The sequence below is a fragment of the Muntiacus reevesi genome, chromosome 3 (genome assembly GCF_963930625.1).
Source record: "Muntiacus reevesi chromosome 3, mMunRee1.1, whole genome shotgun sequence".
NCBI classification, from domain to species: Eukaryota; Metazoa; Chordata; class Mammalia; order Artiodactyla; family Cervidae; genus Muntiacus; species Muntiacus reevesi.
In genome coordinates this window covers 86,736,548-86,762,889 of record NC_089251.1, presented here as the reverse complement: position 1 = coordinate 86,762,889, position 26,342 = coordinate 86,736,548, and the positions used below count along the sequence as shown (strand labels likewise).

The 26,342-nt window shown below is 40.4% G+C and overlaps 1 protein-coding gene across 1 annotated transcript in view; it reads left to right on the top strand.

Moving 5' to 3' along the window:
• Nucleotides 1-6,597: 6,597 nt before the first annotated feature.
• Nucleotides 6,598-26,342, top strand: part of TTC27 (tetratricopeptide repeat domain 27) — a 160,449-nt gene continuing 140,704 nt past the window's right edge. The window contains exons 1-5 of the mRNA XM_065929457.1: nucleotides 6,598-6,876; nucleotides 8,325-8,502; nucleotides 10,921-11,050; nucleotides 18,315-18,455; nucleotides 25,826-25,928. Coding sequence (XP_065785529.1) covers nucleotides 6,777-6,876; nucleotides 8,325-8,502; nucleotides 10,921-11,050; nucleotides 18,315-18,455; nucleotides 25,826-25,928 — 652 coding nt within the window. The 5' untranslated portion in view covers nucleotides 6,598-6,776. The remainder of the gene's footprint in view (nucleotides 6,877-8,324; nucleotides 8,503-10,920; nucleotides 11,051-18,314; nucleotides 18,456-25,825; nucleotides 25,929-26,342) is intronic.

The following is a 26,342-nucleotide window of genomic DNA, read 5'->3' as shown; positions in this document are numbered from 1 at the left end:
ACTCCACTGTTAGGACCCTACCCAGAGCCTTGAGAGGGGCCGGAAACCTTAAGCTGCATTAGCTTGGTGGTTTATCTGCCTCTGTACATGTGGTTCCCTGTTGTTCACAGAGTTGATTGGATCTACTATGTGAATTTTTTCTGAAAACTCTGGGGATAAGGAGGAGTTCATTTGGAAAATTAGGTAAAGCTGAGTAAAGCAAAAGAGTAACCCAAGGAGTTGGAAATGTTATAAAGTCTTTTAGACTGTCTTGGAGTTTGAATTGTTTTTTGGGGGATGGGGAGGGAGGCCTCACTTTTTCAATAAAAGAAGCCAGTGCTGTCTATGTGGTGTTGTGTCTCCTAATTTTTTTCCAGAATGCCTCTTAAGCATATTAATTTATTCTTCATGACGTTTCAAAAGCTCCCCATGATGCCATTGTTATTCTAAGTTTTAAAAGGTTAAATTAAAAATTTTTTTTTTCCATTTATCAAAGAAAATTCAAGAGTTAGGATTCTGGTATAGCACCATATAAGAGGCAAAAATTCCTCCAGGGAGAAGTTTAGACTTTGACAGAGACAAAGCCATGACATACTGAGAAGAGACCAGCGCAGTTGGTTGATAACAGTATCTCACATTTTCCTTTGTCAGAACTACACCAGTCACTTTGAATGAGGGCCCACCCTAATGACCTTATTTTACTTTAATTCTTTAGACACCTTGTCCCCAAATACAATCACATTTTGAGGGGGTTCTAACTGGGGGGTAAGACTTCAGCATAGGAATCTGGAAGGCCTGCCACAATTCAGCCCACAACATATAGTGAGGTGCTGATGTAAATAATAAACAGCTTACAATAGGAGTAGGAAAGAGTTTCATTTGAGCCAAACTGAAGACCATTGCTTGGGATACACAGATTCAAGAAGCACTTGAATTGTGTTGACTGGACACAAAATGGGGGAGACTTATACAGGCAAAAATTGAAATGCTGCCTAAGTTGTTAAATATTAGGATTGGGGCTGGCAAGAACAGTGCAAGGACTGATTGGGGTCCAAAATGATTGCATATTTACAAGGGGGAACTTAAGGCCATATGGTTGCATCTGGTAGCTGCTTCTGATAATTTTTTGAAAGTGGCTGGTGGTGTCCTTAAGTTGGATGCAGTTCAGAAAATTCAGATTCTCAGTTGATGTAGGAACATGTCTGAAACCACATCCATGATGGCCACCTGGCTTTACTTTGAACGCCTGAACCACAGTTAACACCATTTTTATTTTTGTTGTTCAGTTGCTAAACCACGTCGGCCTCTTTGCGACCCTATGGACTGCAGCACACCAGGCAGGCTTCCCTGATCTTATCTCCTGGAGTTTGCCCAAGTTCATGGCCATTGAGTCGGTGATGCTATCTAACCATTTCATTGTCTGCCGGCCCCTTCTCATTTGCCTTCAATCTTTGCCTGCATCAGTGTCTTCTCCAATGGGTTGACTCTTCACATGTGGTGGCCAAAGTATTGGAACTTCAGCTTCAGCATCAGTCCTCCCAATGAATATTCAGGGTTAAGTTTGATTTTCAAGTGATCTCACCTATGTCATCAGAGGGAAAGTCATGCTGGCCAGGCACAGTCTCCCCCAGCAGAGCGCAGTGTTGATCTTACGTGCAGTGTGGCGTTCAGGATCTGGAGGATTTTCCGAGGAATCAGGAATTGACGTCATCTGAGGTATGACTACCTAGCTGGCACTCTTGTTGGTTAGTTGGCACTCAGAGGTGTGTTTATTTGAATGGATCCATCCTTGGTAACAACAGACTAACACTGATTGGATGGCTTACAAAGGTCTATTCTGTGAAACAAATTTTCATTAATTGAGTAAACAGGTTTAGTGACTGGCAGAACAGCCAGCCATTCTTTCCCTAAGTTTTTGGGGATGTTTTTGTCAAAAGTGGCTCTCATATGTCCCAAGGTTCTCCTAAAGTGGCCAAACATCTCTTAGTTCTAAATAAGGGAATTTGTGTCACTTTCTGGCTGATTGACAGATTTATACTCTGAATCCAAGTCAGTGATATTTTGTTGAGCAACAGAGCTTGGAGTCATCCTGGTTCCTCAGATCACTAGTTGGGTGGCCTCAGACTAGCCACATGACTTCTCTGAGACTCAGTTTCTTGTCTGTAAGGAAACAATAACTGTCTCTCTGTGTCGTTAGAAGTATCAACAGCATAACTTAGGGGAACTGCTAGCACACTATGCGTGGTACACACCAGTTCATGGCTCTTGTCCCTGGCTTATTAGACTCACCTGGAGACCTTTAAAAACTCCAGAGAATAGGAGTCTCCCCACTTGCCGGAGCTTCTGATTTAATTAGGGTCAATTCCAAGCAGATGATTACAAAAGTCCCAACGTAGTTCTGATGGCCAGCCTGATTCGAGAAGCATCAGTAACTGCTCCCAAGAGTGGTAATGCTCTCTAAATCCACTCTGTTCTGTCTCCATTAGCTTTCCCCCTGAACTTGATGCTCTTCCCAATTTTTCTCCCATAAGCCTGAGAAGAAAAAGCCCTCCCTATGCCATATGTGTACAACTTTTGATAGGATGTCTATGGCTCTGATATATCTCTAAAGAGGCTATCTTTTTTTTTTTTTCAGTTAAGGGAAAACTGGTATATAACATTATATGTCTCAGGTATACAGTATTTAATTCGACATCTGTATATTCTGCCAAGTGATCACCCCCCAAAGTCATTACCACCTGTCAGTACGCAATTGAGCCCTTCCCCCCGCACCTTAACCTCTTTCCCCTCTGGTAAACACCAATCTGTTCTCTGCATCTGTGAGTTTGTTTTTCTTGTGTTCCTTTATTTGTTTAGATTCTGCATATGAATGAAATCTTGTATTTATTTTTCTCTGTCTGACTTCACTTAGTATAATATCCTCAAGTTCCATCTGTGTTGTCACAAATGAAAAGATTTCCCTTTTTTAAAATATTCAAGTGGTATTCTAATTTTATATATGTGTGTGTGTGTGTGTGTGTGTATATACATCACATCTTTTTTATCCATTCATCCATTTGATGGACACTTTGTTTCCATATTTTGGAGATTATAAATAATGCTGGTGTGAACATAGGGAGTCTGTATATCTTTTCAAATTAATGTTTTAGTGTTCTTTGGATAAACACCCAGAAGTGAAATAGCTGAATCATATGGTAGTCCTATTTTCAATGTTTTGGGGATCTCTCTACTGTTTTCCATAATGGCCGCACCAATTTACATTCCCACCAGTAGTGCACAATGGTTTCCTTTTCTCCACATCCTCTACAATACTATTGTATTGTATACAATACAATATACTTGTATACTTGCATACAATACAAGTGTACAATACTTGCTATTTCTTGTCTTTTTGATAGTAGCCATTTCAAGAGGTGTGAGTTGATATCTCATTATCATTTTGATTTGCATTTCCCTGATGATTAGTGATGCTGAACATGTTTTCATGTGCCAGTTGGCTATGTGTGTGTCTTCTTTGCAAAAAGCTATATTCAGAACCTCTGCCCATTTTTTTAAATTGTTTTGCTTTTTGTTGTTGAGTTGTATGAGTCTTTATATATTTTGCACATTAATCCTTTGTCAAGTATATGGTTTGTAAATATGTTTTCCCATACAGTAGATTGCCTTTTCATTTTCATGATGGTTTCCTTCACTGTGCATAAGCTTTCTAGTTAGGTGTAATTTCATTTATTTATTGTTGTATCTGTTTCTTTTGCTTTTGGAGTCAGATCCACAAAGCATTGCTAAGACCAATGTCAGTGGTGGTAGTGGTGGTGTAGTTGCTAAGTCGTGTCTGACTCTTGTGACCGCATGGACTGTAGCCTGCCAGACTCCTCTGTCATAGGATTCTCCAGGCAAGAATACTGGAGTGGGTTGCCATTTTCTTCTCTAGGGCATCTTCCCGACCCAGGAATCAAACCCAGGTCTCCTGCATTGCAGGCAGATTCTTGACCAACTGAGCTAGGAGGGAAACTATGTTGGTGGGTTTATCGCTTTTGCTTTCTTCCAGGAATTTTATGGTTTCAGGTTTTAAACTCAAGCCTTTAAGCCATTTTGAGTCAATTTTTGTGTGTGGTGTAAGATAGTGGTCTAGTTTTATTGTTTCATATGTGACTGTCCATTTTTCCCAACACCATTTATCAAAGAGACTGTCCTCTCTATTGTATCTTCTTGACTCCTCTGTTGTAAACTAATGGTCTGTATACATGGGTTTATTTCTTGGTTCTCAGTTCTGTTCCATTCATCTATGTGTCTGTTTTTTATGTAAAGTGGCTATCTTTCTTTTTTTTTGTATGTGAAGTGATTACCATCTTAATACATGAAAGTACATGTTACATTGATCATGTGGATAAAAGAAGTGTCTTCAGATACAAAAGTGGAATTCAGAAGACAGGGAGACTGGAAGGTAACTTGTTCCAAACTGTAAAAGGACAATCACACAGAAGTCTGCCTATAACATTTAAAGGGTTGTGAAATACATTCTATAATACTTCTTTGAGAAATATATCTTCATAGCAAAAATATGTGTTAAACTATATGCTTATATAAGTGCTATTCATCAGAATAATTAATTAAAATAACTTAGTGGGCATTGGAAAGGCTAGCAATGTTTGGAGAGGGCTTCCAAGGTGGCACTAGTGGTAAAGAACCCACCTGCCAACGCAAGAGACACAGAAACGAAGGTTTGATCCTTGGGTCAGGAAGATCCCCTGGAGGAGGGCATGGCAGCCCACGCTAGTATTCTTGCCTGGCTAACATTATGGACAGAGGGACCTGGTAGGCTACAGTCCTTAGTGTTGCAAAGAGTTGGACACAACTGAAGTGACTTAGCAGGCAGGCAATGTTGGCTAAGTAATGAAATAAAGATATACATAATAAACATTATATGTTTACTTCATAAAATATATTTATCTTGCCTTTACTTCTATAAAATCATCAATTATGTTTTAATACTTATATGAGTTTCTGAAGATGCTCTACAGAATTACCACAAACTTGGTAGCTTAAAGCAACAGATGACTGGGGACTTTTCCGGTGGTCCAGTGGTTTAGAATCCAACTTGTAATGCAGGGGACACAATTTCGATCCCTGGTTGGGGAACTAAGATCCCACATGTTCTGGGGAAAGATCCCACAGTGCAAGTCTTGGTGCAGACAAAATAAATAAGTAATTTTTTTTAAAGCAACAAATATATTCACTCACAGTTCTGAAGACCGTGAGTCCAAAATCAAGGTGTCAGCAGGACTGCTCTCTCTTTAAAGGCTCTAGGTGAGAATCCATTCTTTGTCTTTTCCAGTTTCTGGTGATTGCCAGTATTTGTTGGCTTGTGGATGCATTATTCCAACCTCTGCCTCCATCCTCACATATCGTTCTTGTGTGTGTGTGTTTGTGTGTGTGTAAAATCTCCCTCTGCCTTTCTCTTATAAGGACACTTATAAGTGCCATCTCTTAGAACAGCACTTTGAATCCATCGGGTTCATTTTAAAATCCTTTTTCCAAATCAGGTAACGGGGATTAAGACTTGATATCTTTGGGGCAACTAGTCAACCCACTATAGTAATCAAAGATTTCCTGCTTCTATTAACACTAATTGACTAAAGGATTATAAAAATGTATTTTTATTTGAAGTATATAAAGTTTAAATGCATTGTTGGCCAGAAACAAATAGTCTGCTAGATAGTTTTTCCAGCAAAGATAGGTTTATTCAGGATCATCAGAGAACTGCATTTTGGTACCCACAACCATGGCAAGTCACGTGTAAAGTTCCCCTTTCTGATCTCCGAGCTGTATTTAATTGAAATATCTATTTGTTAATTTCTTACATTTCCTTCTGCTGATCAAGATGTTTCTCTGAAAGTCTCCCTAATCAACAGTCAGTTTTTCTAGTTTCACTGGGTTTTTGTTCCTCTATGACAAGAAGGAGCATTCCTGGGTGTAGAGCCTCATGTCAGAGGGAAAGTGAAGAGGTTGGACCTTCCTCTAGTTGTAGGGAGCACGGGCTTCTCATTCTGGGGGCTTCTCCTGTCAAGCAGGGCCTGTAGGGAGTGGGGGTCCAGTGGCATGGGCTTAGTTGCTCCATGCCATGTGGAATCTTCCCAGACCAGGGATCACACCCGTGTCCCCCTGCATTGGCGTCAGTTTCTTAACCACTTGATCACCAGTTAAGTCCAGACAGAGTTCTTGGATGGAATTCACTGGACTGCTCTTCGATGGGTCTCTAATTCCCTGAAATGGTACCTCAGTGTTGGTAGTAAGGCTTTCATCAGGTGGTCTGGAGGGTTCTGACCTAAAGAGGTTTAGGAATCAAAGCTGCAGTCTTTCCAATTATAGGGCAGCTGGGCGAGACCTCTTCCACCGGCCCCTTGGGTGGGCGGTGCAGGATGACTCCACGCCCTTCACTCCTTCCAGAGCTCAAGGCTACGCCTCTGGGGGCGGGACTGAGGGGGACCAAGGCCCCTCCCCAAGTCCCGCCCCTTTCCCCAGCTTGGGGCGGGGCATCCACACTGGGCATGCTCGGTACGAAGGGCTCGCGTTGGTCTCCTAAGCGGAAGCAGGTTCAGCGAGTATGCGTGTTTTTCCCAGGGTTCTCCGCGCTGCTGTCATGGCCGCCTCCTTGTTCCGCTATCCGCACATGGTGTTCTAGGCTTTGTATTTACAGGAACAGTCGCCGCTAGTCGTCGGCGTCTTGGTCGCTCTAACTTTCATTTTCTTTTTTTTGACTCCTGTGTGACCCTCGTAGGAATCTTTTGGGTGCAGCTATGTCCGGGGTGATGTGGACCCCGGAGCTGGCAGTTCTGAGGGGTTTCCCTACTCTGGCTGAACGGCAGCAGTGGAAGCAGGAGGGAGTCGCCAGTTTGGGTGAGAGGGGTGCACTTGCCAGGGAGGGACTTAGGCCACCGTGAGGACTGTGGGGAGAAGAGGCGGCGGCGGCTGGGTTTTCATCCCTCATGTATTTTTTTCCTACCCCAATCTACCTGATTTCTTAAGGCTTCAGGTTGTTGCATCCTTGACTTGGTGGGCGTGGTCTTCAGGTTCCGGACTTGTCTTCACCCTAAATTTTTCCGCATCCAGGGATTCTTTACCGTCTGAGCTACCAGGGAAACCCTCAGTAATGATGTCAATTATTTTTATAATCCCTTAACATTTATTCAGTCATTTAATTTTTATCATAGACATATAAAGTAGACAGTACTTTTATTCCCTTTTTGCAGATGAAGACATTTAAGTACAGATTGGTTAATTTATTCACGGTCTCACAGCTAGTAAGTACAACAACTGAAATGAGGCAGCAAAGATGTAATCTTGTAAGCAAAGCACATTTACCAGAGAAATAAAGAGTTAAAAGGCACATTTTCTAAAGGGTTATAGGTTCACGTTGGTTGTGGGGTTTAAGCTGGACCCAAAAGAGAAATATCAGTTTAGGACACTGTGTGTGTGTGTGTGTGTGTGTGTGTGTGTGTGTAACACAGTATGTACAGTGTGTGTGTGTGTGTGTTTAACACAGTATATATGTGTAAGTGGTGTGTGTGTGGGGGTGTTATACACAGTAGGTGCTTCAGGAGAGAGAGAGTTTCTGAAGTCTGAGTCTGGAAGTCTTATGGAAGAAATCAAACTTGACCTGATTTTTGATTCAAGAGTAAGACTAGTAAGTGAAAAAGAGTTCCCCAGGAGGAAATCAGTGTAAAAGTGTGGAGGCAGGAATGTACATTTGGATATTAGGGGAACAATAAGTGCATCAGCTTTTCACCAGGTAGTATGGTTGGGCTTCCTTGGTGGCTCATAAACAGTAAAGACTTTGCCTGCAATGCAGGAGACCTGGGTTGGATCCCTGGGTCCGGAAAATTCCCTGGAGAAATATTCTCCAGTATTCTTGCCTGGAGAATTCCATGGATAGAGGAGCCTGGTGGGCTGCTGTCCATGGGGTTGCGAAGAGTTGGAGGCGACTGAGTGACTAGCATTTTCACTGTCATGGTGGGCGTAGTGGGAGCCAGATGGTAAAAGGAAATGTTCTAAGGAAACTTTTCTGTTCTCAGTAGGATTCCTTTTGAATTCTCAGCAGAAGGATGATGTTCCTTGCTAAGGAGGAATATTTTTTCTAGGTCTAACTTCTGTCTTACTGTTCATTATATGGATGAGCTCCTAATTCTAGGAGAAGTGATGGAATTTGCACAGTGCTTTGTGATTAATTTATAGGAAGCGTTCTAGATATATACATTTCTTTTGCATACTGAAATGGTAATAGTGTTACCCTTTACAATATGAAAATAGTTTTTTTGATTATTGTACAAATTTTCTTTCTATTACAGAGAGTGGATCTTTCCTACAATTGTTGCTAGAAGGGAACTACAAAGCCATATTGTTAAATTCATTGACTCAAAGTATTTTAAATTCAGCAACAATAACTGAAGAAAAGATTGACAGCTACCTAGAGAAGCAGATAGTAACATTCCTGGATGACTCAGCAGATTTGGACAAAACCAGAAGGTAGAGTTTTATTTGAAATTTTCATAGAGAAATGAATTTTTGAATACATTTGGTAGTGTCTTGACAGTGTGTAAGGCACACTGACTTTTGCAGTTTTTGGAAAACCTGGCTTTATATTTAGTCAAGACTCTTGATGTACGTAATAATCTATGTAATAGCTTCTGTCCAGAGGACCATGGAGAGTGAAAAGGTAAAGTGGTGTAGGATGTCAGAGTTTCATATATAACATTAACTTTTGATTGGGTGGTAGCTCCCAACCACTGAGCTTCCAATTGCTTAGGTCTCGTAGGTTTTAGCCATACTTAAGATTTCAGACCTTCTTTCCTTTTAACATGAAAGTGTACACTGTCCATCTGGCTATTTGTAGATTGCTGAGTGAGAATTATAACTACTTTTATTATTTTTAGATTGTTATCTTTAATGTTTTTATTATGGAACCCTTCCTTGGTTTATCTTCTTCCATTGATGTTTATGTAATTTAATAGTATTTAGTATAAGGGATAGTTGCACAGCAGTTAACCTAATTTTTTCAGTGGCTTATATTTTATTCTTATAAGTTTGTTAATATACCTTTCTTTTCTCCACTGTCTCTGGCAACCTCGTTGTTTTAATTTTCTTTAAAACATGCAGTTTTGTTTTATCATAATTTGTAAAAAATGACTTCATTTTAGTTCTTCAACAAATTAACTACTGTGCTTGATGTTGAGGTTGGAAAGATGAATAAAATGTAATCTGTATCTATTAGGAGTTCATAAAAGAATACTACTACAGACATTTTATTTTACTTACAAAATGTCATTCATTTTAATCTTTCTGGCTTACTGGTAGTTTTTCATTCCTCTCATGTCGTTCCTATTATTTCGCTATCAGGTGTTGGTGTGTTATCATAGCTTTGTGTGGTGCACGTGAGAACACACATGTATACACAAATGCATTATACACTGGTTGACCAGAACTCTTCTTGACACAGAGCTGAGAAGAGACATTTCAGTTACCTTATTTTGAGGTATTTGGAAATTAAACTGTATTCTTAGCTCTCCTTGAGGATTTTGATTTTTAGTTATGACGTTTACATTAAGGCTTACATTAAGATCTTGCTGCACACCTGTTTCCCCAAGTTTCCTAAACCTCTAACCACAAACAGCCTCTGTTCTTTCTTTGCTCTGCTGTCAGTTGCGCTGTATCCAGAGCATTCTGGACACTATAGGCTTGTAGGTTTGATTTTTTTTTTTCCCTTGAAGAATCTTCCTTTTTGAGGTAGGGCCTAGAGAAATAGTAGGATTCCTGTAGCTTCATGCTGAAGAAAAAGTGAAAGCAGTTATCCTCTTCCTCCAATATTCCCTAAGCCCTACTTCAAAACGGAAGATTCTTTAAGAATTCCATGCATGGAGTCACAAAGAGTCAGACATGGCTGAGTGACTTTCACTTTCACTTGTGTCTTAACCTAAAGGTTGGCGAAACCAGGTTACCTCTGGTGGGTCAAGGCCAAAGTACCTAAGAATGATGCTTACATTTTTAAAAGGGTTGGGGAAAAAAGAAACACATGTGACTTGTAAAGCCTAAAATTTTTTTTCCTTCACAGAGGAGAAAATTTTTCTCCTTTACAGAATAAGGTTACCTACTTACTCCTGTCTTCAGCCAAAGCAGGAAGTGAAATATCTATGTTTTGTTGTTGTTGTTGTTCTAAGTTTGTATGTTTGGATAATAAAATGTCTGGAAAAAACTTTTTATTGTCAGTTTTCTTGTGTATAAAATCAATTTTTCATCCAGTCAGTGTCAGAGCTGTTAAATAGAACACAAGACAAAGTTCTCAGTATCTGATCAGGTCCTAAACCAGTGCTGTTCAAGAGAATTTTTGTTATGATGGAGATACTCTGTATCTGCGCCATCCATTGTGGGAGCCAGTACCCATGTTTGGCCATTGAGCACTTGAAATGTAGATAGTGTGACTGAGAGACTGAATTTTTAAATTTTATCTGTGTGTGGGTTTATACATAGTTGTGTCCAACTCTTTGCAGCCCCATGGATTGTAGCCCACCAGGCTCCTCTGTCCCTGGAATTTTCCAGGCAAGAATATTGGAGTGGGTTGCCATTTCCTTCTTCAGGGGATCTTCCCGATCCTAGGGATAGAACCCACATCTCTGGTGTCTCCTACCTTGGCAGGTGGATTCTTTACCACTAGCGCCACCTGGGAATTAATTTAAAGAGCCATATGTGATTCAAGGTGATTGTGTTGGACTTTGCAGACCTAAACTGTGTAGATTTCAAAAAAAAAAAAAAAAAATTTTTTTTTGTAATACTCTCAGATAATCTCAATGTTGATATCTTACATTTTTCTTAATAACACTGAAATGAAACAGTAGTGTATTTGTGCTTATACATAATGGTTTATGTTTATTTCTTTATTCTTATATGCAGACAACAGAAGATATTCCTACTTGGTGTGAGCAGTTTGCAACTTTTTGTTCAGAGTAACTGGACGGGGCCTCTTGTTGATTTACACCCTCGGGATTTTTTGCCATCTGTTTTATTTCAGCAATTCAGTGAGGTACGCTTCTTAGAAATGTCATATGTAGGTATTATTGTGTTTATTCTTTAGAAATGGATCTTTATAAGCCAGAGTTAATAGTAGGTAAGAGAGAAACATGACTTTGTGGCTTGTACAGAACCTGCTAAGAATGCTTGTTCATTGATCAGAGTTTCATGTAATTCAGAAGTTCTGTTGTCAGTCTCAAACGCCTCTTCAAATGCTCCTCATTTTATGGAGCTCTGTTAGCTGCTCTGTTTATTAAAGAATGGACAACTGCCCCTGTCTTCCAGCTGCATGTTACCACAGCTACACAAGGATACTTTCTGAAGAAGCAGAAAGTCTGGAGAGAAGTTTTGTTGCAGAGAAGTTTTGCGGCTGTGCTTAGAACAGTTCGCAGGGAGGTTTCCTTTGTGTCGCAGATATGCTTATTTGTATGTACTTGAAGTGTCTGGCTCAGAGGTGCTCCGTGGTGATGATTCTTAATATCCATGATGGAGATAATGTTACTCACCTGCCTCAGTCGGTCATCAGTAGAGCCTGCAGTTTGAGCTCCTCAGTTGTGTTCGAGCACGTATAGCTAGGGCGTGGGGGGACATGACATGCCCTGAGAAGAATGACTTAACTATCCATCACTCAGCCTGGAAAAAGGGCGCCTTAACTTCCAGAACTTACGCGAAGAGACCTGTTTACTGTTTCCTGGTTTCTCAGAATTAGAAATAGCTGATGAAAGGGGAATGGAGTTGTTAGAGATCAGTGTTAATAATTTGATGGTAGGTGGGAAGAGAATTACAAAAGCAGTCATAGTCTGAAGCCCTAGCAGTTACCGCTGTGCAGTCAGTTTACTGAGTCATAATGTTATATTGTGATAGAATAACTAAGATTCATCGTGCTGGCTCTAAATCATTATTGATAGGTTAAAAGCCCTTCCATATTTTATGTCTAAGAAGGGAATTTAATCTACACCTTACAAAAGTTTTCATACAAAGTGATTACAAGTAAAATCCCCAAGATTTTGGCACTTAAAGAGATGCTTTGATTATCTAGAAGTTTACGTATCTGGAACATCTCACTTCTGCTTTGACTGAGTATGAAACAGTTCCCGGCCTCTCTTGCTGTGCAGTGCAGGTTAGAAACCTACCAGACAAGGTTGCAGATACGTCCTGAGCCCTGATGTGTGGTTGGAGTGGTGCCTCATTCCCCTGTGTTGTATCAGTTGACATATCCTTTGATGAGAAGACTGAAGCTCACAGTGAAGAGAAACTTGCAGAGGCTTTGTAGCTGGGGGATTGGAACCCACATTTTCTGGGTCCAAATCCAGTACTCTTTCTGCTCTGCTAGTGTGGACGCACCTGTGGAGTCAGATAGCAGTTCAGACAGTACAGAAGTGGGTTACATGAGAGAGTCAAACCGTAAGAACCGTTGAAATGAATAGAGAGATGTGTGGAAAGTGAATTTTGTCTGAGAAGAACTTTTAGTCAAGAGCAGACCTTGAGGTAGAACCTGAAGGGTGATGAGGGAAATGGATTGGGAGGGAAGAGGAGCAAATGCGGTCTCGATGTAGTCACGTGAGCACAGATTCAGAGGACAAGAGTATGGTGTTTGTGAGGGCTGTACGAGGGGGCTGCTTTGAGCCTGTTGGAGCAGCAGTAAAAGATGGTGCTCAGGCCAAGTCGTAGGAATTTTTCACTAAGACATTGATTTTAATCTTTTTATTATAAGTACATCTTACTCTCAAAAAAGCATACAAAATGTGTGCAGTTTAAAAAATAAAACATCTTTGTTTCCACCACCTGGCTTGAGAGAGGGCACATCACCAGCCTTGGAGAATGGAACTTTCGGACTGCTCTTGTTTAGGTGTTGAGCCCTTTGCCATTGCGGTGGCTCTGCGGGCCCCGGGCTGGGAGAGCCTTGGAACTGGTCTCGTCTGGCTTAGTGACCTCTAGCTACCTGGTGTGTACCACAAATCATAGCATATTCTGCACGTGCTCTGACTTGGAAAAGGTTGGAAAAGCATTAGAAGGTCTCCTGTGTGTGCTTCTTGGTGACATCCCCAGCCCCCTTTCTCATGAAACACTCTCATGAATTTGATTGTTAACATTCCATTGCTTTCTTCATAGTTTTAGCACTTACGTATGTATGTATCCTCAGGAACATATTGTTTAGTTTTGCCATTTTCTGCACTTTTTATAAGTTAAATAAGCAGGGTGACAATATACAGCCTTGACATACTCCTTTCCCGATTTGGAACCAATCCTGTTCCATGTTCAGTTCTAACTTGCTTCTTGACCTGCATACAGATTTCTCAGGAGGCAGGTCAGGTGGTCTGGTATTCCCATCTCTTGTTGAAGAGTTTTCCACAGTTTGTTGTGATCCACACAGTCAAAGGCTTTGGCATAGTCAGTAAATAAGTAAGTAAAGCTTATTTAACTTATATGCAGAGTACATCAAGAGAAATGCTGGACTGAATGAAGCACAGACTAGAATCTAGATTGCTGGGAGAAATATCAATAACCTCAGATATGCAGGTGACACCACACTTATGGCAGAAAGCGAAGAAGAACTGAAGAGCCTCTTGATGAAAATGAAAGAGGAGAGTGAAAAAGTTGGCTTAAAACTCAACATTCAGAAAACTAAGATCATGGTATTTGGTTCCATTACTTCATGGCAGATAGATGGGGCAACAGTGGAAACAGTGATGGACTTTTTTGGGGGGGGCTCCAAAATCACTGCAGATAGGTACTGTAGCTATGAAATTAAAAGATACTTGCTCCTTGGAAGGAAAGTTATGACCAACCTAGACAGCTAATTAAAAAGCAGAGACATTACTTTGCCAACAAAGGTCCGTCTTGTCAAAGCTGTGGTTTTTCCAGTGGTCAGGTATGGATGTGAGAATTGAACTATAAAGAAAGCTGAGTGCAGAAGAATTGATACTTTTGAACTGTGGTGTTGGAGAAGACTCTTGAGAGTCCCTTGGACTGTAAAAAGTTCTAACTAGTCCATCCTGAAGGAAATCAGTCCTGAATATTCATTGGAAGGACTGATGCTGAAGCTGAAACTCCAATACTTTGGCCACCTGATGAGAAGAACTGACTCATTTAAAAAGACCCTGATGCTGGGAAAGATTAAAGGCAGGAGGAGAAGGGGACGACAGAGGATGAGATGGTTGGATGGCATCACTAACTCAGTGGCCATGAGTTTGTGTAAACTCTGGGAGTTGGTGATGGACAGGGAGGCCTGGCGTGCTGTGATTCATGGGGTTGCAAAGAGTCGGACACAACTGAGTGACTGAACTGAACGTTATATAAATGAAATAAATTGTGTTCTGTGACTTGCTTTGCTTAGAGGTATATTTTTGGTATTATAAATTATTCACTTTTACTGTTGCATAGTATTCCGGTTGTATGAATGGACCACAATTTATATATCTGTTCTACTCTTGATGGCCACATGGGATGTTTCCCTTTTTGGTAGTATATTATGTACCGTGCTGTTGGGAACACATCTGGGAATCATTTGTAAGAGTTTCTAAGCACAGCAAAACTTAAAAAAGGATAATGTTTGGTGCAATGAACTAAATGAAAGAGGCTGTTTTTACTGCCCGCCCCTTCCTAGGGCTGTGGTTAGGCCCCCTGAGGGCTGAGAGGACTGATGTTTTCCCACTCTTGTAAATGCCTCCCAGGACTGAGTTGGGAAGCCCTGCTGAGGACGTGTACCCACGAGTGGAGTTGGCTGTGCTCTGGGGTGTTTGCGTGTTCACCTCTTCTTACTTGTGTCAGGTTGTCCTGGAGAGAATTATTCGGTTTATACTCTTTACCAGCAATCTGAGAATTTGGAAGATAGAGGGAGTTGAAGTTTTTAAATTGGGGAGTGGCATATCAGTATTTTCTAGTTGTCATTTTCCTGTGCTTATTGATGTTTCATAGTTCTTGTGAGTACAGATATTTGTGAATATACGTCATGGTCTTGGAGTATAGTCATCAAAGCCAAATTAATTTTCCCTGCCTCCAACCTATGGCCTTGGCATTTTTAGCACTATTGTGTGACTGCTGGTCTAACCAGCCTCAGGTGAGTAGCACTGAAGGTTAACGTCTGAGTAGGTCCCTCTCACACATAAAAGTTGATCTTCTAGTAAACTAGTTTTATATCAGATGTATCCCAGGCTTCCAGATGTTGACTTTTTTTCACTGTTCTGATTAATAAGTATTTTTATATGTCTTATGCTCTCTTGACTGAAGAATTGTTGCTAAGGGACTTGTAACTTTCATTTTATCTATGTTAGTTGAAAATATAAACTGTCCTCTTTAAAACTCAGCCATTTGGATAAGGAAGTTGTGGTACATATACACCATGGAATATTACTCAGCCGTTAAAAAGAATTCATTTGAATCAGTTCTAATGAGATGGATGAAACTGGAGCCCATTATACAGAGTGAAGTAAGCCAGAAAGATAAAGACCATTACAGCATACTAACACATATATATGAAATTTAGAAAGATGGTAATGATAACCCTGTATGCAAAACAGAAAAAGAGACACAGAAGTACAGAACAGACTTTTGAACTCTGTGGGAGAAGGTGAGGGTGGGATGTTTTGAAAGAACAGCATGTATATTATCTAGGGTGAAACAGATCACCAGCCCAGGTGGGATGCATGAGACAAGTGCTCGGGCCTGGTGCACTGGGAAGACCCAGAGGAATCGGGTGGAGAGGGAGGTGGGAGGGGGGATCGGGATGGGGAATACGTGTAACTCTATGGCTGATTCATGTCAGTGTATGACAAAACCCACTGAAATGTTGTGAAGTAATTAGCCTCCAACTAATAAAATAAAATAAATTAAAAAAAATTAAATAAATTGCCTTAAGAGGGGAAAAAAAAAAAAACTCAGCCATTTTCCTGAACCTCTGTAAGCATGCTTAGAGCTCGGTTGGAATATCAGTGTTAGATCACAGGAGTAGATAGAGACTGCTTCACTTAAGCAGAAGATAGAAAAGCATTCAGTTTGTTGATAATAACAATGCAATATAACTTTGGGAAAAGAAATTTGTTTGTTTATTCATGCATTCACTCCTTTACTTGTTTATTATTTGCCCTGTAATTGACGTTCTCCGAGAACTTAAAGAGAAGGAGGTTTAGTAACCAACCTCTGACTTTAAGTATCAGAAGAAACGAGATCTAAGTAGTATATCACGGAGTATCTCTTTGTGTAATTTTCTGTTTGTTGCCCTGTTAAGTCACCTGTTTGTTATCTTTAAGGATTTCAGTAGAAGATAATGATCTAAATTTGTGCTACAACAGGTAGATGTCTTTTTTGTCTCAGTGTGATTAGAAAAGGATTCTTTTTCTTAAAGTCATGTCTTGTACTTCACCAGTTTGGTTGGGATGTTAGGAAATAAAAGATTGTTAAGTCCACCTAAAAGGCAAGGTGATTCGGTGAGGCTTCAGGTCGAGCTTGGGCGAGTTAGGCAGGGTCTTCTCTCAAGTCCTTCAGCAGTGGGTTTGCTGGTGTAATTGGTACCTCCACTTGGCGGTCTCGCAGGGAACCTCAGACTCATCGTGTCCACACTGGCTTCATGGTGAGGTTCTTTCCCAAACCAGGTCCTCTGCTGTGTCTGTGTCTCAGTTACTTACACCACTGTCATGCAGTTGTCCAGTCAGAAGGCTGGAAGTGAGCCTAGCCCTGTCCCAGGAGACTTCCTTGTGCTTAGCCTAGGTCTGAGGGGAAGGTAGCATGAGATGGTAGGAAGAATACTGGCTTGGGAGTTGGAAAACCTGGGCTGTAATCTCTGTTCAGATGCTAACTTTGGGTGATTTTGGACTGAACTTAACTTTTTTTGTTCTGTCTTCTAAGATTGAGGCAGTTGTAATACTTCAGAATAGTTCCTTGATTGTTGAACTTTTAAAAAAAACTCCTTCTACCCTCAGTGTGGGTTAGCAGTAAGCTTTATCGGTGGTTTGCTGGTGGCCATTCACGTGGTCTGTTCCTCAGGTGCACTTTTCAGTGATGAGAAAGGGCTGTTCCTTCCGTACCTTTCTTGAATGTTTTTATAAAGCCTTGAGCCTGGCACTGGCATCACTTGGATTGTTTAATTCTTTTTTAAAAATTTTTTTTCCCATTTATTTTTTATTAGTTGGAGGCTAATTACTTTACAATATTGTAGTGGTTTTTGCCATACATTGACATGAATCAGCCATGGATTTACATGTATTCCCCATCCCGATCCCCCCTCCCACCTCCCTCTCCACCCAATTCTTCTGGGTCCTCCCAGTGCACCAGGCCCGAGCACTTGTCTCATGCATCCCACCTGGGCTGGTGATCTGTTTCACCCTAGATAATATACATGTTTCGATGCTGTTCTCTCGAAACATCCCACCCTCACCTTCTCCCACAGAGTCCAAAAGTCTGTTCTGTACATCTGTGTCTCTTTTTCTGTTTTGCATATAGGGTTATCATTACGATCTTGTTTAATTCTTATAAGAACCCTATGAGGTATAGGTTTTGTTATTTGATTTTATAATTGAGGAAACTGAGGCTCAGTTAAAAGAAACCTGCCTGTGCCCACAAACTAGTAAACAGTGAAAGGACTCCATCCTGTCGGTGACTTACAGCCTGTGTTCCTGGTGTTGAGCGGTCCTGCTGCTGGTTTTGTGGCAGCTGTCCAAGTTATTCAGCCCACATTTTAAAAACATGAGTGTCTGGTCCACCATAGAAAATCTGTGCAGTTGAGAAATGGATTTTTCAGAGACCTCCCTTTTGGACAGCCTCTGTTCATGTTGGTCTGTGATTACATGCCTACTCAGCATCTGGTATGAAGACTTAGTGGGTCTTTGGCCTGATAGTAATTAAGGGGCAGCCGTGGTTTGTAATGTCATTAGCTGACTGGTGAAGCATATATGAAACGTAGGTGTTTAATATGTGAAGTATGTGAAATATCCCTTTCACATAGGGATGGCTTTACTGAGAAAACGCTTTGTTGTAAGCAAATCTGTAAGATAATGGTGTCTCTTCAATAGTAGCATTTTCTTGATTGTTCTGCTCCTCTAAAGTATAAGCAGATGGGTGGTCATTGGTCAGGGCAGGCTGGAGTTGTACATCTCTAAAGGCATTTTTAATATTAGGACTTGGTCCAGTGCCACTTGCTGTGTAATAGATTAATGATTGTGTTTCAGAGCTGATTAATGATTGTGTTTCAGAGCTGATTAACTGGAAAATATGTATCCTTATAAGACATACAAAGGTTAATTTTTTTCTAAATTATTTGATCTTAATTTTTTTTTTTTCAGATCAAAGGACTGGATGCATTTGTTCTGAGTCTGCTTGTTCTAGATGGTGAATCAATCTACAGCCTGACCACACAGCCTCTCCTGCTGTTATTAGCAAGAATTATCTTAGTGAATATAAGACATAAACTGACAGCTATTCAGGTAAGGAAAGAAAAGGAGCCAGGAGATTCAGACCCAGGTGTGACTTTTGTGCTGATTAGCATCAGACTTAGGTGTGATGCTGACAATGTCTTGGTATATTTATTTTCTAAGTCTTCCGTAGGTATTTAATTTTATCTCCCCTCAAGAGATTAGTCTAGTATAAAATGAAACATTGTCTCTTTAATAGAATTATATATATGTGTTGTATGTATGTATGCATGTGTCTAAGTGTTCATTCTCTGAATCTTAAAAGTGGGTTTAGAAACATCCATCACAGTCTTTTATGAATTTCATGTAAGGATAATAAGCAGTAGCCAGAAGCATGAACAGCACTTACAGTAGATCTTAATTACTCTTACTGTTTCTTGGCTCATGTCCTGCGTTGATTGATATTTGGGTTGGATTTAGTAGAACATTTGTTCAGTATCCATTGTATGGTTTCTCTAGGTTACATATAAATTAGTGAGAAAAGCTAATATACAGTAGGAGATGATAAAAACCACAAGAGAGAATTGATGAAAGTCCTTGAGGAGTGTTGGTTCTGTTGCAGCTTCTCAACTGTCTGCTGCTAACTCTTCAGTCTGCCTTGCAGTGTGAAAGCAGCTGCAGATAATACGTGAATGGGTGTGACTGTATACCAATGAAGCTTTATTTATGGACATTGAAATTTACATTTCATATCCTTTTCACATGTCACAAAATTTTCTTTTCTTTCTTTCAAAAATGTAAGAACCAGTCTTGGTTTTGGGGTAAAGGAAAACAGGTGGAGAGCTGTTTCTGACCCACAGGCTTGAAGCTTCCTGATTCCTATCCTGATTGTTGCAACTTAGGCATGTAGACCTTGTATTGCCAGAAATCATAAATCTAAATTTTATATGAAATCTCCCAGTTTCCAAGTGTTAGCTGAGAAAGTTTAAGAAATAATATTTCTATGGATAAAATGGAACTTGGTCTGTACTGTATAAGGGCTTGTTTTTCTGAGCATTTAAGTTGAGTCAAAGAAGAGGTAAAAAAGGAATCATGCCTCTTTCAGCAACTCTCATGAGAGCCAGAAGGTTTGGAATCAGTTGTACGAAAAAGGTTTTTACTTGATGGGTTTCAGTGTATACTAGCAGATATAAGGCCTTACCTTTGATCTTTTTAGTGATCTTAGTTTGAATAAAAGAATGTTTTTCTAAGTTGGTTTGAGTTAAATGATCTTATAGACTGAGTAGTACTTGATCCTAAAGAAAGTATCGTCAAGACGTGAGGTTGCTAAATGGTATCATTTTCTTTCTAGTGAGACTAATGGTCATTACTGAGTTAGTGACACAGTTTTCTTGATGGAAAACATTCATCAGCATACATATTAAATAGGAATGTATCAGGTTGATTTTTTACTAAAAATAAAAATGATTTTATTTTTGTAAAACAATAAAGATGATTTTTTCCCATCCGAATGGGACTGGTGGTAGAAGCAAGTTTCAATGCTGTAAAGAGCAGTATTGTGTAGGAACCTGGAATGTTAGGTCCATTAATCAAGGCAAATTGGAAGTGGTCAAACAGGAGATGACAAGCGTGAACATCAACATTCTAGGAATCAGTGAACTAAGATGGACTGCAATGGGTGAATTTAACTCAGATGACCTTTATATCTACTACTGTGGGCAGGAATCCCTTAGAAGAAATGGAGTAGCCCTAATAGTCAACAAAAGAGTCCGAAATGCAATACTTGGATGCAATCTGAAAAACAACAGAATGATCTCTGTTCATTTCCAAGGCAAACCATTCAATATCACGGTAATCCAAGTCTATGCCCTGACCAGTAATGCTGAAGAAGCTGAAGTTGAACGGTTCTTTTAGAACTAACACCCAAAAAAGATGTCCTTTTCATTATAGGGGACTGAAATGCAAAAGTAGGAAGCCAAGAAACACCTGGAGTAACAGGCAAGTTTGGCCTTGGAGTACAGAATGAAGCAGGGCAAAGGCTAATAGAGTTTTGCCAAGAGAACACACTGGTCATAGCAAACACCCTCTTCCAACAACACAAGAGAAGACGCTACACATGGACATCACCAGATGGTCAACAACCAAATCAGATTGATTATATTCTGTGCAGCCAAAGATGGAGAAGCTCTGTACAGTTAGCAAAAACAAGACTGGGAGCTGACGGTGGCTCAGATCATGAACTCCTTATTGCCAAATTCAGACTGAAATTGAAGAAAGTGGAGAAAACCACTAGACCATTCAGGTATGACCAAAATCAAATCCCTTATGACTATACAGTGGAAGTGAGAAATAGATTTAAGGGGCTAGATCTGATAGAGTGCCTGATGAACTGTGGATGGAGGTTCATGATATTGTACAGGAGATAGGAATCAAGACTATCCCCAAGAAAAAGAAATGGAAAAAACCAAAATAGCTGTCTGAGGAGGCCATACAAATAACTGTGAAAAGAAGGGAAACAAAAAGCAAAGGAGAAAAGGAAAGATATATCCATTTGAATGCAGAGTTCCAAAGAATAGCAAGGAGAGTTAAGAAAGCCTTCCTCAGTGATCAATGCAAAGAAACAGAGGAAAACAATAGAATGGGAAAGACTAGAGATCTCTTCAAGAAAATTAGAGATACCAAGGGAACATTTCATGCAAAGATGGGCTCAATAAAGGACAGAAATGGTATGGACCTAACAGAAGCAGAATATATTAAGAAGAGGTGGCAAATATGACCCAGCAATACCACTCCTGGGCATACACACTGAGGAAACCAGATCTGAAAGAGACACGTGCATCCCAATGTTCATCGCAGCACTGTTTATAATAGCCAGGACATAGAAGCAACCTAGATGCCCATCAGCAGACGAATGGATAAGGAAGCTGTGGTACATATACACCATGGAATATTACTCAGCCATTAAAAAGAATTCATTTGAATCAGTTCTAATGAGATGGATGAAACTGGAGCCCGTTATACAGAGTGAAGTAAGCTAGAAAGATTAAGACCATTACAGTATACTAACACATATATATGGAATTTAGAAAGATGGTAATGATAACCCTATATGCAAAACAGAAAAAGAGACACAGATGTACAGAACAGACTTTTGAACTCTGGGAGAAGGCGAGGGTGGGATGTTTCGAGAGAACAGCATCGAAACATGTATATTATCTATGGTGAAACAGATCACCAGCCCAGGTTGGATGCATAAGACAAGTGCTCGGGGCTGGTGCACTGGGAAGACCCAGAGGGATCAGGTAGAGAGGGAGGTGGGAGGGGGGGATCGGGATGGGGAATACATGTAAATCCATGGCTGATTGATGTCAATGTATGATAAAACCCACTGAAATGTTGTAAAGTAATTAGCCTCCAACTAATAAAAACAAATGAAAAAAAAAAAAAAAGAGGAGGTGGCAAGAATACACAGGAGAACTGTAGAAAACCAGATAATCACGATGGTGTGATCACTCACCTAGAGCCAGACATCCTGGAGTGTGAAGTCAAGTGGGCCTTAGGAAGCTTCACTATGAACAAAGCTAGTGGAGGTGATGGAATTCCAGTTGAGCTATTTCAGATCCTGAAAGATGATACTGTGAAAGTGCTGCACTCAGCCTGCCAGCAAATTTGGAAAACTCAGCAGTGACCACAGAACTGGAAAAGGTCAGTTTTCATTCCAATCCCAAAGAAAGGCAATGCCAGAGAATGCTCAAACTACTGCACAATTGCACTCATCTCACACGCTAGTAAAATAATGGTTAAAATTCTCCAAGCCAGGCTTCAGCATTATGTGAACTGTGCAGATGTTCAAGCTGGTTTTAGAAAAGGCAGAGGAACCAGAGATCAAATTGCCAACATCTGCTGGATCATCGAAAAAACAAGAGTTCCAGAAAAACATCTATTTCTGCTTTATTGACTATACCAAAGCCTTTGACTGTGTGGATCCCAATAAACTGTGGAAAATTCTGAAAGAGATCGATGTACCAGACCACTTGACCTGCCTCTTGAGAAACGTGTATGCAGATCAGGAAGCAACAGTTAGAACTGGACATGGAACAACAGACTGGCTCCAAATAGGAAAAGGAGTATGTCAAGGCTGTATATTGTCACCCTGCTTGTTAAACTTATGTGCAGAGTACATCATGAGAAACTCTGGGCAGGAGGAACCACAGGCTGGGATCAAGATTGCCGGGAGAAATATCAATAACCTCAGATATGCAGATGACACCACCCTTGTGGCAGAAAGTGAAGAAGAGCTAAAGAGCCTCTTGATGAAAGTGAAAGAGGAGAGTGAAAAAGTTGACTTAAAGCTCATCGTTCAGAAAACTAAGATCATGGCATCTGGTCCCATCACTTCATGGCAAATAGATGGGGAAACAGTGGAAACAGTGGCTGACTTTATTTTTCTGGGCTCCAGAATCACTGCAGATGATGATTGCAGCCATGAAATTAAAAGACACTTACTTCTTGGAAGGAAAATTATGACCAACGTAGATAGCATATTAAAAAACAAAGACATTGCTTTGCCAGCAAATGTCCGTCTAGTCAAGGCTATGGTTTTTCCAGTGGTCGAGTATGGATGTGAAGGTTGGACTATAAAGAAAGCTGAGTGCAGAAGAATTGATGCTTTTGAACTGTGGTGTTGTAGTCCTTGGACTACAAGGATATCCAACCAGTCCATCCTAAAGGAGATCAGTCTTGGGTGTTCTTTGGAAGGACTGAGGCTGAAGCTGAAACTCCAACACTTTGGCCACCTGATGCGGAGAACTGACTCATTTGAAAAGACCCTGTTGCTGGAAAGGATTGAGGGCAGGAGGAGAAGGGGATGACAGAGGATGAGATGGTTGGATGGCATCACCGACTCAATGGACATGGGTTTGGGTGGACTCTGGGAGTTGGTGATGGACAGGGAGGCCTGTCGTGTTGTGGTTCATGGAGTCGCAAAGAGTCGGACACGACTGAGCGACTGAACTAAACTGAGTCTGTGAAGTACATAGACCATTACTAGTAATATGTTAATGTTTGAGTAAAAGGAATTTTGGCTTTGGAATCAGACCGGAGTTTGCCTGCCTTGGCCTCTTTGCATCTCTGTGAACTTAGGCCAGTGAATTACTCTGAATATCAGTTTCTGTATTTATAAAATGGACTTAAGTTGGCAAACATTTACTGGGTTTCTTTTGAGTACCCTCATGCTCCCTGCCTTCTAGAAGGTTATTCACTAGTATAACTTATCAATCAGAACAAGTAATAAGTTCTCTAGTCAGGTGACAGGATTTGGGAACTGTTTAAAGCAAGACTTCAAGTTTCCTTTTTCATTAATGCCTCAGATATTCTATTAAGTGATTCTTGATAGATAGAAAAAGGCATTTTTATTTTCTAGTAAAAAAAAATAGATTATGCTTTCTTTCTTTGTTTCACACTCCCCCTTCTCCCATGTGAAGATTTTAGACTAAAGAGTTAGTTTATAGATCTGATTTTTAAGAGCTGAGCATCTTAAGTCATATGTTTTTTAACAGGGCAATCTGTTTGACTGGATCTATCTTAAGTCCCATGTCTAGAAAAGGAAAGAATATGTTGCCAGACCTGACTCACTCACTGCTGACAGCAGATAAGGACAGATAATTGGAATATAGACTGACTTCATTAGCTTAGTGATAGGAAAAGAATGAAAATGAGGCAACAAGTCAGGGAATCAAATTAAAAATGATGTGAAACTTCTTTCTATTAGATAATTCTACCTTTCCTTTCCTTACATGGCCTGAGAAAATAGCATTAGTAACTAGAAAAGATTTTGTCATAGAGTCAAAATTCATTTGTGATTTTATCATTGTTGCAACAGTTGTGTGTAGCAGTTTAGGAGGGAAACAGGCAGTTTTACCCCTTGATCAAATGAAGAAATTAAATTTCAAGTAACAGAAAATGCTTTTGGTAATTAAGCATGATTTCCAGTTAGTAAGTATTGCTATGGAGAAGGCAGTTGCCAACCCACTCCAGTACTCTGACCTGGAAAATCCCATGGACAGAGGAGCCTTGTAGGCTGCAGTCTATGGGGTCACTTGGAGTCGGACACGACTGAGCGACTTCCCTTTCACTTTTCGCTTTCATGCTTTGGAGAAGAAAATGGCAACCTACTCCAGTGTTCTTGCCTGGAGAATCCCAGGGACGGGGGAGCCTTGGTGGGCTGACGTCTGTGGGGTTGCACAGAGTCGGACACAACTGAAGCAACTTAGCAGCAGCAGCAGCAGGTATTGCTATAAAAGAAAGAAAAATTTTCATACCTTTGGGCAGTATAATTCAAAGTAGCATAGTTATAACTAATTTAGATGATTTAATGCATGGTCATACTTGGTAATTTAATGAGCCTGTCAAAAATAGTTAATACTACTTATTTGCTCACAGACACTTATGTTTAGGGGAAGAGCCTAGAGGGATATAAACCTTTGTCATGGATTTTTCTGGGGACGGAGGATGGTGCTGAGGCAGCAGAAGAGAGACTTTCATCTTCACTGTGTATGCTTCTGTATGGGCTTGTTGTTTAATCAGGGTGTGTTGAAAAGTAAGACTGAGCACCAGAGAACTGAGAAAAGGTTACTATACTTTCAGCCTGTGCATTAGTCAAGACAATGTATAAAACGCGGTCTCCACCCTCCAAACTACAAGGACCAGGTACTTACACACTTGAAAAACACGAGCTCTCCAGTGTGGTGCTAACTTCTAGGCTGTGTGGAAGTTCAGGGAAGTGAGAGACCAGTGTGTGCACTAACCTTGAGAAGAGGTTTCGTGGAAGAGGGTGTGGCAGAGGTCTTCCCATTTTGGGGAATAATCTGAACCCAGGCTATTTCTTACCTTGTAGCGTGTACAGCATCAATCGCTTCAAAGAGGGTACAGGGATGAGTGAAACATGGTTCCTCCTATTGTTGGCTAGCTGGCTGACAACACTGAAAGCTAGGATGACATACACGAGTATGGTGGGGTGCGTTTGTAAAGGGAGGTGGAAAACATGTGCTGGAAGTTGAGACAAGGGGAAGAATCACCCCACAGGAGGTTCTAGTGGGGGGCCTCCCAGGATGGTGGGTGTTGGATCGTGGTGCTGGTAGAGTGCTGTAGCAGAGCCGGGCGATGACAGTAGGCATTTTAAAGGAGGAAATGAGAAGTTGACAATGACGTCCGGAAACCCAGCTGGCTTTGAGTGAACGGAGGAGAGATGTTATTCTCGTGGAAGACATGGCAGTGGATTTGATGTTATTACTGAAGACATAGCTGTGGGTGGGTAAGCTTATTGAAGAGTGAATTTAATCTCACAAATGTAAAAAAATTCTAAAAGTTGATTTGAGTTAATGCAAAACTTTTTCCCAAAGGGTCCTTTTATTTCAGTTTACGTTGGTATTTCCTTTTTCTAGAGCTTGCCATGGTGGACATTGAGATGTGTGAATATTCACCAGCAGTTGCTTGAGGATCGCTCACCTCAGCTTTTTGCTCTTGCTGAAGACTGCATCGATCAAGGTATGCTGCAGATTTTGTTTGCTTTGAGCATGTATCTCTGTTCTGTTTTCTTGCCCGAGACTTTCCTTTTTCATTAGTTGCTTGACAGCATGTGGTAACTTTTTGTCTTGAGGTTGCTTTTTCACTCTTTCTGGATTTGGACTATCACAAATGATTAGGATGTCTGATTATAGGATTTCTTTTTTGTCTTTGAATTTTTAAAAAGTCAATCAGTGTTATTTATATTATTAATACAGAGTCAAACAAGTGATTTATTCTGTGTAGTTCACCTTGATTTTATTACAAATTGCCTAAAGGTGTTTAAATATTTTCTTGGTTTCTTAACGTAAGAAATCTTGTTAGAAACAAATGTAAACTCCCTTTATTAAGAAAATAATCCTTAACTAATTTGAACTGGAGTAAATTGTGCCAAAC